Source organism: Phyllosticta citriasiana (genome assembly GCF_038021145.1).
Source record: "Phyllosticta citriasiana strain CBS 120426 chromosome Unknown IWZ02scaffold_1, whole genome shotgun sequence".
Taxonomy (NCBI): Eukaryota; Fungi; Ascomycota; class Dothideomycetes; order Botryosphaeriales; family Phyllostictaceae; genus Phyllosticta; species Phyllosticta citriasiana.
Window position 1 is genome coordinate 151,464 of NW_027117278.1, and position 10,071 is coordinate 161,534.

The 10,071-nt window shown below is 56.2% G+C and overlaps 4 protein-coding genes across 4 annotated transcripts; 2 read left to right on the forward strand and 2 right to left on the reverse strand.

Moving 5' to 3' along the window:
- Positions 1-146: 146 nt before the first annotated feature.
- IWZ02DRAFT_411377 (uncharacterized protein) lies at positions 147-1,692 on the reverse strand. Its single transcript, XM_066765719.1, has 2 exons — positions 1,562-1,692; positions 147-1,498 (listed from the first exon to the last, which is right to left on the reverse strand). Exon 2 carries the CDS (start codon positions 1,467-1,469, stop codon positions 633-635), a length of 837 nt encoding a protein of 278 aa, XP_066626716.1. The 5' UTR covers positions 1,470-1,498; positions 1,562-1,692; the 3' UTR covers positions 147-632.
- A 53-nt stretch (positions 1,693-1,745) lies between these two features.
- IWZ02DRAFT_1152 (uncharacterized protein) lies at positions 1,746-2,902 on the forward strand. Its single transcript, XM_066761422.1, has 2 exons — positions 1,746-1,930; positions 2,014-2,902. Exon 2 carries the CDS (start codon positions 2,209-2,211, stop codon positions 2,803-2,805), a length of 597 nt encoding a protein of 198 aa, XP_066626717.1. The 5' UTR covers positions 1,746-1,930; positions 2,014-2,208; the 3' UTR covers positions 2,806-2,902.
- A 2,914-nt stretch (positions 2,903-5,816) lies between these two features.
- Positions 5,817-7,430, forward strand: IWZ02DRAFT_1180 (uncharacterized protein). The gene is made up of 3 exons (XM_066761437.1): positions 5,817-6,179; positions 6,230-7,117; positions 7,170-7,430. Exons 1-3 carry the CDS (start codon positions 6,081-6,083, stop codon positions 7,302-7,304), a joined length of 1,122 nt encoding a protein of 373 aa, XP_066626718.1. The 5' UTR covers positions 5,817-6,080; the 3' UTR covers positions 7,305-7,430.
- Positions 7,431-7,555: 125 nt separating this feature from the next.
- On the reverse strand, positions 7,556-7,942 carry IWZ02DRAFT_428836 (uncharacterized protein; the record flags this gene model as incomplete). Its single annotated transcript, XM_066765944.1, has 1 exon — positions 7,556-7,942. One exon carries the CDS (start codon positions 7,940-7,942, stop codon positions 7,556-7,558), a length of 387 nt encoding a protein of 128 aa, XP_066626719.1.
- Positions 7,943-10,071: the final 2,129 nt, after the last annotated feature.

Below are 10,071 nucleotides of genomic sequence, written 5' to 3' on the forward strand. Positions count from 1 at the left end.
GCGAAGAAATGGGATCGGATGACATGTGATGATGATGATGATGATGATGATGATGTGGCAAATCCCATTACCTACCTCGACCTAGGTAGCAGCTAGGTAGTCAGGCATATGTTCGATATACATACATAGATCGATACCTTGGCTGCTTGCCCATACATGTATGTGTGTATGTATCCACACACTGGTATCTATCCATCCATCGATCTAAAAGTATTCTTTTTTTTACCCCTCGTCTTCGAACGTGAAGTTTGGGCCTTTGAAGACGAGGGGGTCAGACCTTTGGACGTGGGAGATGTGGATTTTGTTGTGGATGTCTAATGTGTGTAGGTGGTTCTGCCGCTTGGTTCTGCTTTTGTGTTTGCGTTGATTGATTGATTCATTGGAATTTGTGTGTGAAGTTGAGAGTGTGGTGTGCTCCATCCGTCTGTCTGTCCGTCCGCCCGTCCATCCATCTAGCGCCGTGCCTTTGCCTAAGAGACCCCTCCCTCCCTGCCCATGTATGTATCCACAGGTCCGTACCATGTTGTCGTCAAACCGTGGGCCACCCAGCCCCACCAAAAACTCCGGCGCACCTACAAAACGATGCCATGCCTCTACAAAGAACCCGAACCGACCCGCTCCCCACAGCCCCTCTACCTGCTCCTCCCGGCCCTCACACCTCCCCTAACCTCCTCCTTCCATCCCACTGGCACCAACGCCGCCGCAACCTGATTGACGCCTCTCTCCGTCGCCAGCAGATTGAACTGACTCGCCGCATTGCGCGTATCCGCCACCTCGAGCCGGATGCCCAAATCGTTAATGTGCCGGCGCGTCGTCGGGCTGATGGGCACAATCGTCGCGCCCGTCCCGATGATGAGCAAGTCCGGTTTGGGCCACGCGACGTCGAGAACGCCCCACGCACGGCGCCCGCATTCCCAGAGGAGGCCGGAGACGTCGCGGAGGCTGCCGCGACCACCATTCCCGCTGCCACTGCCACCGCTCTCTTTCTTACTATCATGGATGCCGTCGTGTTCGTCATCTTCCTCTTGCTCCCGCACCCACGGCCTCCAACGGAACGCCTCGCCGCCGTATAGCAGCACGCCGGCGCCGGCGACCTCGATGCCCGAGTTGAGGCTGAAGCCGTCGGGAAGCGTCGCGTCGATGGCGGTGGTGGGCGGCGGCATCGACGCCAGTACGTCGAGCGCGCCGAAATCCGTTTGCGTTGGTTCTTTACTGGCGGGGCCGCGGTCGGCTGTGCCTTTTTTGATGCTGCTGCTGCTGCTGCTGCCGCCGCTGGTTTCGCTATTGCTGGGTGGGCGAGTTGATCTGGTTGTGCGGAGGGTGGGCGAGGGCGTGCGTTTGGTGCTGTAGGGGTGGGATGGAAGGATGGGAGAGACGCGCATGGCATGCGAAGAGGAGCATGGCGAGAGGTGTCTGTAGATGGGCCGTAGCAGGGCGGAGGGGCGGAGCGGTGGTGGTTGCGGTGGCATGGCTGGCTGGAGATGGGTACGGTAGGTAACTGCAAAGATTCTCAGCACAGATTAGCAGGAAGAGTCAATCGGTTCGAGGTCGCACAACTTACGGCGGTAGTGCCAAGTGCGGGCGGGTGTTGTAGTGGTACAGAGAAAAAAAGCGGGCGGGCGAGCAGGCGGTGGTCGGATGGCGATTGATGTTTTACATCACCATGAGGCTGACTCGCCCACCTACCTGGGCATGGCTCCAGTCTCGATGCGATCCCTGCAACTTCAAACGCAGTTGCCGTACAATGCATCGCCAAGCCTTTTAGGGCCCGCGGCCGACTGGCCAACCATCAGAGCAATTGCTGTTTTCCTTCTCGCACCCTTGCCTCAGGCTGCTTTATATCCTGGTCCAGGGACCTGTCAAGACGCCCTCGACTTCTTTCGCCTGCCAAAAATCTCCCATCACCTTCTCCAATTGCCATTTCCCGAGTGTGAGTGACGCGCCTTTACGCGTCTTGACGCGCGCCTTCCCGTCGTTTGCGATTGAGCTCTTCACTCATGCTTTCTTCCTCAGCTCCATTGCCTTGTGTGGCATTCAACAGCACAGGACCTCATCATTGAATCCTCAATCGCGGCAACATCCTCTCGATCACTCCACCTGTCCATCCTCTATCCACCGTCCATCTTCCAACAGCCTCAGCGTGGCCAACAAGACCACCACCACCACCAACAACAACTACTACTACTACTACAAAGACCACAAAACACAATGACCATCTCCACGCCCAAACCCACCCCGACAACCCTCACCCTCCGCCTTAAATTCCACCGCACAACCGTCCTGCTGCACGCCGACCCGCTCCTCTCCTCGCGCGCCCTGCAATCCGACCTCCTGCACGCCCTGCACGACACGCACCCTACGCGTCTCCTGCATGGTCGCCCTCTGCCGTCTTCGCCCTCCGCCCTGCACATTGCGCGCCTGGTCGACCCGACGGACGCCGAGCAAGGGTGGGTCGAAATTGTTGGCGGCGCCAGCGACGAAAACGATGACGAAAACGAGGATGAGGTGGACGAGCTGGATGAGATGGATGAGGCGCCACCGAAGAAAAAGGGACCTGGTAGGCCGAAGGGCAAGGGCGCGAAGAAGGGACGTGGAGGTGGTGGTGCAGGTGCAGGTGCAGGTGGAGACGGCAAGAGTCTGAAGGAACTCGGGGTCAAGGACGGCATGGTGCTGGCGTTTCGCTGGGCCGGCGAGGTGCAGCGCGATGATGGCGAGACGGAGGTGCTGGAGTGGGAGGAGTGGGATGTCGTGTGGCCGCGCTACGAGGATACGTATGGTCTGGAGGATGAGGGGATCGTTGAGTGAGGGTTGCCAGAGAGCAAGAGAGGACAAGTGGGAAGAAGCTATTGCTGGGCATTACAATGGGCGCCGCGAGGCATGGCAAGGCAAGGAAAAAGGCACATGTGCATGGGAATCGGCGGCGGTGGCACCGGTATCCGCTTAGTCTGCGCGACTGGCACGCATGCTTGAAGCGATATCAGACACAACACAAACGAGATCAAGAGACGAGAGAGACATGGAAAATGAAATCAACAACAACAACAACAACACTTGCTCTGCTTTGCTGCTCCAAGCAAAACAACGCTCTTCTCTTCCCATCGCGTCCATTTGTTCTACTCCACCACCTACCTCCCTTGTAACCCCTCTCTCGCCTCCACTTAACCAACGTACGTGTCATTGGTGGCGAGCGCCAATTATAGCACACAACTTGAAGCATAGACCGAGAAGTGAGGGAGGGAGGGAGGGAGCGGCAAAGAGCGGAGAAAGAGCAGAGCAGAGCACAGGCACGACGCATGCAGGGTGGGTGGGTGCGTGCTGTGAGATGGGTGGGGGCCATGCTGTCGGTCAGTCAATCAGTCGCTCGTGTGGAGGAGAGAGAATGGATGGAATTGGAGTGAGTGAGTGAGTGAGTGAGTTGATACAGGCCAGTAGGTAAGTGTGTGTAAATATATCGACAGTGGTAGCGCGGAGGGATACGAAAGAGGAGCAGTGGAGATGACGATGGCGATGATGATGATGATGATGATGATGATGGCGATGACGACGACGGCGGGGCTTCCATTCCAATGTTCTGTTTTTGTGTCTGTCGTCGTCATGTGCATGGGCGACTACATACCTATGTATGAGTGAGCGGTGAGATTGGTAGACACGTCAGTCAGTTGCCCGGTGCAGAGGGAAGCGTGTAAATATACCTATCTAGTCAATGCGCTTTGGTCAGTGAATGAGTGAATGAGTGAATGAGTAAGGGATCGGAGACAGTCAGATCTGATGTGGGACATTTTGAATGTGGAAAATAGAAATAGATGTGTGGATATGGTGGAGTGGGAGAAAATAGATGGAAGGATTAATTGACGTCTGATGTCAGCCTACACACACACACACACACACACACACACACACATATATATATATATATATGCACATCCGGATGTTTCGATGCCATCCACCATCCACGTGTGAAGCGAGCAAATGGGCACATAGTCAACCATCATCAGCTTCATCTTCATCATCATCTTCATCTTCATCGTCATCGTCATCTTCTGGAAAGGATTGAAGAAGCCGTCGCTGTCAGGCCTGCAGGCCAGGTACCTAGGTAGTAAGGAAGTCAGTCCGTCAATCGGCTGTACTTGTGGCCGCCGGCCGGCGCCTTGCGTTAAGGTACATGTCGGCAGGCGCTTGCTTCCGGCGGCGGGGCCAAGTAAGTAACTAACTACATGTACTCGAACGGAGGTGCGCCAGCTGCTGTGGTGGCACGTAGGTGCGGATGGGACGGGGTGGGCCGTTGCTGCTACTTTTGATTGTGGCATTTTGTTTTTTCTGATTGTGGGTGGCATTAGATTGAGGCAGCGGAGCGTTTATGAAACAGCTGCTTCAGCAGCAGCAGCAGCCGCCCAGCGTGTTTGGTGTTTGATGCGTGTGCGAGTGTTTCGCGAGCTGTGTTGTTTTTGTTAGAGATGGCCATTTGGGTCTGGTTTTCGCCGGGGCATGGCATTGACGAATCTGCAGATGCAAGTTTGTCGGGACCTGATGAGCAACCTCTCGTGGAGAAAACGTGCTATTTGAAGGAGTCCCTGTCAACAGCATGCATGATGAGTTCGGGAGGTTGTAGGTCCAGCGCGGGCAGGCCACGAGCTTGGAGATTGCGGGGTGGCACTACTGCTACCTTGGCTGCCATGGCGTCGGGGTGTCGGGGTGTGCAGTGCAGCAGCAGCAGCAGCAGCGAAAGTGAGCACGACAGACGTGATGTTGTTGTTTTTGGAATGCTCGTCGACATGACAAGCGGGGTAATTGGCCATCAGGCCACATGCAGTCTGGGACTTGAGGTGACGAATCGGGCGCGAGTCAGGCTCGTCTGACGCCATGTCAAAACTGTACGTGTTTGTCTATTTTTGGGGGTGGAATTCGGCAAAATGAGCCAGATGGGATCAGAAAAAGGGCCTTAATCACCGGGGGCTGTGTGCGCGCACCGCAACTCGATGATTCTGCCCGCCCCCACGCCCCCACGCCCCCCCCCATCTCTCTCTCTCTCTCTCTCTCTCTATCTCTCTCTTCTCCACCATCAACGCTTCGCTTCTTCAACTGACCGCCCTCGCTGTCCGCCATCATCGACGCCAATAAGCCATTGCCCCGTTGTAGGATCGATATGCCTGTCCGACCGTCGCTCTGCTCTGCACTCTTCATTTTGTTCTCTTCAGCCGTGGCTGCGCTGGAGGGGATGGCGCCGCCTCTCTGATCAAACGCATCGGGTGACCGCCAATTGTCGGCTTCGGAGCCACCCTGCGCCATATCTACGCCGCCTCCGAGCCATGCAAGAGCTGGAAGAATCGTACCGTTGTTTGTGCGTGTGCCTGGACTGTCGAGCGCCGCGCCGACCTGAGGCGCGGGTCCCAACGCGGTCAGAGTCCGTCAATGACACTGACTGATGACGACTCGATACTCGACTTGATCTCAGTGCAAAGGGCACGCACGCGTCGGCTGTCGAACCAAGAGGCCGTTTCATCCTCCGGGATGCCCATCCTTCGCGCAACCCAACGCTCCGTAGGGCAACTGCTCGACAGCGCCGCAACCCCAGCGTCGATCTCGAAACCCGTCATTTGCTCTGCCCAGGCACGATTTTGTCAAGCCGTGCGTTCATTGCCCGTCGTCCAGTTGCGGCGCTGCAAATGAAGCCCGGGGCTCTGGGTGAGCTCCAATGCGCCGCCAGTGTGCGAGACGCAACCTTACCCTCTACAGCTCCACCACCCTTTCTAAATCGGGCCTGTGCCTCGCCCACCCTGGTCCATCGCAGGCGTCCCAGTCTGACCTCACTCTCTGTGTGTGGCCATGTGCCCAAGCTTCTGCTCTCGCAAGCCCTCTTTACCCGTAGCCGCCTCTGCAATCCTTTCAAATAATTTCGAAGAGTCCCTTCAGCCTTGCTGCTCAGCCCTTCTGTCATTACTTGCTGGACAAACTGTCCATGGCGCCAGCCCCGTGAGTCGCACCACTTGCTCTCATAACAACCTGGCTCAGCTAGCCGAATCTACATATCCGCCCCAAGGTGCCTGCATATCCGGACATAGACTTCACGCCTTCTGGAAATCATGTCTCCTTTAGAGTCACCCATGCCCTTTGCCACTCTGGCAAGACACCGTGAGGACGAAATCAACATGCAAAACACCATGTGGCCTTCGAGCATGCTCGTACGTCTCTTCCAATGTACATCTCTCACCGAAACTTACTCAGCTTTCAGCACAACTTTACCTATCAGGGTCCAATCAACAGCACTGGCGCTGCCTTTTCCTCCATGCCCTATCAATCAGCGTCGACGGCCATGGACTTTCCGACAACCGCTGACGATCTGGCCGCCTTCGAAACCGTCCTCGAGACATACACTGACTGGATCCGCCCTTCAGCGAAAGTGCCGGAGCTTTCAATTACCACCCACGACCTGCCCAGTCTTCCCAACAGCAGTCTTCCGGTCCGCCCACGCAGCAGCCCGTGTGCCTTTAGCCCAGTGAGCCAAGGTGGACCCAAATCGTTTGACTGCTGGCCTTCGACCTTGGTCCATGGATATTCCAGTCCGACACAGGGAAGCCTCTGCGCTCCTAACAATCATCAAGTGAACTTCAGTCAGCCCGCGGCGACAGCTTCTCAGGGCAGTACCGCTACTGCGACCCACTTTGCTGCGCCAGTCCCCCTGCGGCCATATCCGGCGCCCAACGCAACCAACAACCTGGCCACAAGGGCAGCATCGCGGAGCAATTCGAGAGAAAAAGGAGCCTCCAAGCAAAAAAAACCAAAGAAACTGGGCTCAGGAATCGGATCCATAAAGCGCCAGACAATCAGGCGGTCCGGTTCTTTCGGCCCAGGACATTACAGGCAGCCCAAGACGGAGGACGCGATTGCCAAGGAGAAAATGGCCAAATTTCTGCTCGAAGTCAAGGTGGAAAACGACGTGCCCTGGAAAGACGTCCGAGAGGCGTTTCTTGCCAAGAGAGAAGAAGACTGCACCGTGGAACAGTTGCAGATGCGCTTCACTAGGTTCTGCCGAGACACGGGACTGTGGACCGAAGAGGACAACGAGCTGCTCAAGCAGGGCAAGTACAACATGACAAAGTTTGCCATTATCAAGGAGAGGGTAAGCTGAACATATGTGGTCGTTCAAAGCGTCGGAGCTGACCCAAGACCAGATGCACGACACTCAGATCCTGTCCAAATTGGGCAACCCCTATGCCCCTCTCCCGCAAGTGCTGTCGGGTCCTCCCATGGAGAGGACGCCGTCGGCAGAGGAAGCTCAATGCATGGCATGGTTACCAAGTGAGTGAGCTGGGTCTCCTCGCCCAGCCCTGACACCACTACAACAGGAGTGCCGGCGCACACCTACATCTCTTTCGGCTTTTTCGTCTCACTCTCAATCTCGGTTTCGTCGATACCCACACTCCCGTTTCCTACAATCGCTAGATGTTCGCGTCTCCCGACCACTCGCTAAAAGTCTGACATTTCGCGCTACTTTTCTACACATCAATACCCTCGTTGGATACCCTGATTGATCCTTTTCGACTGCATCTTTGCGCAGTCATGGTTGTGGCTGTTTTTCTCTTTTCATACTAGTCCTTTGAGTCACTAAATGGAAGCCTGTGCGTCTTACTGGATCAGGTTTTGGTTGTGTACTGCGGCAGGCCAATTTGCATCGAGGAGTTTTATCTATATTGGAGCTCGCCTTTTTGTTTTGGGATTTGTTTGCGCATCGTCGGCGTTCAGCGAGCGTGCGCGCTGCTGCTGCGTTCATCACCATGGGCGTGCTATCTTTAGACTCATACATGGAAAGGGGGTTATTGACGGGTGCGAGGTCGCGTTGCACAGAGGGGGCCACGGGCGGCCGTCTCAGCTCTACCTGCCTGCCTACTGAGGTGCCTGGCAGCAGCAGGGCGTGCAGCCCCCCTCCCAGCTCGCAGGGAATCATTCAGTCAGTCCAAATTCTACCGCTGTCCCGCGCCTCTCAATTTGAAGACTGGGCCGTCCAACTGTTGGAGCCTGTCGCTTCCATTGCCTCTTATCTGCGCTTTTCTTCTTTTCCGTCGTCCGTCTGTCTATCTCGTCCTGCATCGCCAACGGAACTCGAACTTTTCTTTTCCGCGCGGCTGAGGCTGACTGGCTGGTTGGTTGCTTCGCTCTGGTCGGTCTGAATGCTCCGTCTCGACAACAACAACCTTGGTCTGCCCCGCATGAGTTGGCTTGGCTGCGAAGAGAGGCGAAGTTGTGGTGATGGAGTACGCCCAGGCTCAGCGCACCGCCGCAAACGAGACGCCTCCCCCCAGCGCGCGCCTCTCACCGAAACCCTGGCGTCTTTGCCGCGCGCAAGACCCAAGCAAGGCTGCTCTGCTCGGCTCGATGCGGCGGTGGCACGTGGTCATTCTGCCGCCGCGCCCTTCTTGTCTTAGGTACTTGCTTGCCTGCTTGCTTGGGGCTCACTCGTCTCTGCGCCACGCCGCGAGCCGTGATCGCCATCCTTCTCGGGACGGGAGGATCCAGCGCGGGCTCTGTCTGTCACCTTTGCCACTGGTGTGGATCCTAGCTGTAAGGACGCTGTCCTCATTGGTGTCCCGGTTGTTGGGGAAAGCCCTTTCCTGGGTTGTGTTGGCTGTTGTGAGTCACGGCCCTGGAGGAGGGAAGGGGTTAGGTTGTAGCCGCTCCGGGTCAGGCGCGGCATGAAGATTATGACGATGCGCGTGTTGGTGAGCAGCATGATTGTTGCTTGCTGCCGCTGCCGCTGCCTGGGCCCTTCCTCGGCTCCGGCGCGTTGGCTTGGGAATTGAGTTGGGAGATAAAATGAACCGGGATGTTGTCGTTGCTGAGGCGCGGACTGAGGCGCGGACATCGGCTGCAGAAATGCCCGAGAGCTTGCTCATCACGCAATCAAGCTACGCGCTCGTTCTTCACTGAGGCCATGAGGTGATTGCTCTCGATCAAGCCAGAGCAAGTTGGCCAAGAGGAGGGAAGGCAACAACACGGCGCAACTCAAAAATCCAATCCAACGCTCCATCGCTCCCGTCGTCAAGCAAACAAACATCAAGCGCATCTCCCAGACCCTTGCAAACACTGGATCAAGCGACCTACCTTACCTCAGCAGAAGATTTCACGTCATAGCCTACCTACTGGCACCGCTGGCCTGGCCTGGCACTGGCGCAGGCAAACACTTTGCCATCATTTCTGCGGCTGCGCTCCGAGCGGCTGCTTCAACAGAGACGGATGACCTAAATAGACGCGAATTATACGGTCGAGGCTGCTTCACATTCTTAAGCATAGAACCACACACGTCGATCTATGCGTCATCGAAGCCTTTCACCCCTCAGTGTCTGACGTAGACTGAAACTTGCGTGTTGAGCATGACTATAAGTTGCGCACAGCAAAAGTTCTACTCCCCGATGAATGTAGAGGTAGGAATCATAAATGGCTTACGCGAGCGCAGTTAAGATCACACAGTCCATTCTCCTACCAACCAACCAACCAACCGATTCACCAAACGAACGAACAACCAACCCACCAGACAAACCAAACAACCACAACACACAGAAAATCCCAATTCCACCGCATCATCGACCTTCCCTTACCCATCCTTACATACGGAAGGCTTACACTCCGGCCCAGGGGGAACACAATCCGCAACATACGCCCCTTTAGCACACGACTCACATTCAGTCCTGAACGTACCGACGGGGTCTTGGTGCATGCTCATTGTTAAGTCGCAGCAGACTGTACCCATGACCTATGGAGGGGAGACGAGCGTTAGCGAGTCTCTGGAAGGCAGGCAGGCGGGCGGGCGGGCGGGCAGGGGGGAGCACTCAGGAGGCGGGAGTGGGTGAGAAAGTGAAGAAGGGGGAAATTCACATTGGGACAAAAGGGGTCGCCGTAGGCCAATCTGCAGACGTTGCAGGTGCAGGCGTGCGTCGATGCGTCGTCAACTTTCATGTGGCGGCCGTGGATGGCGCACTGTTCGGCGGCGACGAGAGTTGCCGTGCTTATGGAAGTCGTTAGTTAGCGTGTTTTAGTAAAACAGAGGAAGAAGAGGACGTACTAGGTGAGGAAGAGACT

What these genes read in the sequence shown, in the direction of transcription:
- IWZ02DRAFT_411377 (XM_066765719.1), bottom strand. Translation starts at nt 1,469, where the DNA reads ATGCCACCGCAACCACCACCGCTCCGCCCCTCCGCCCTGCTACGGCCC.
- IWZ02DRAFT_1152 (XM_066761422.1), top strand. Translation starts at nt 2,209, where the DNA reads ATGACCATCTCCACGCCCAAACCCACCCCGACAACCCTCACCCTCCGC.
- IWZ02DRAFT_1180 (XM_066761437.1), top strand. Translation starts at nt 6,081, where the DNA reads ATGTCTCCTTTAGAGTCACCCATGCCCTTTGCCACTCTGGCAAGACAC. An exon ending in TGTGGCCTTCGAGCATGCTC is followed by an intron (nt 6,180 to 6,229) that starts GTACGTCTCTTC and finishes CTCAGCTTTCAG; the next exon opens with CACAACTTTACCTATCAGGG. An exon ending in TTGCCATTATCAAGGAGAGG is followed by an intron (nt 7,118 to 7,169) that starts GTAAGCTGAACA and finishes ACCCAAGACCAG; the next exon opens with ATGCACGACACTCAGATCCT.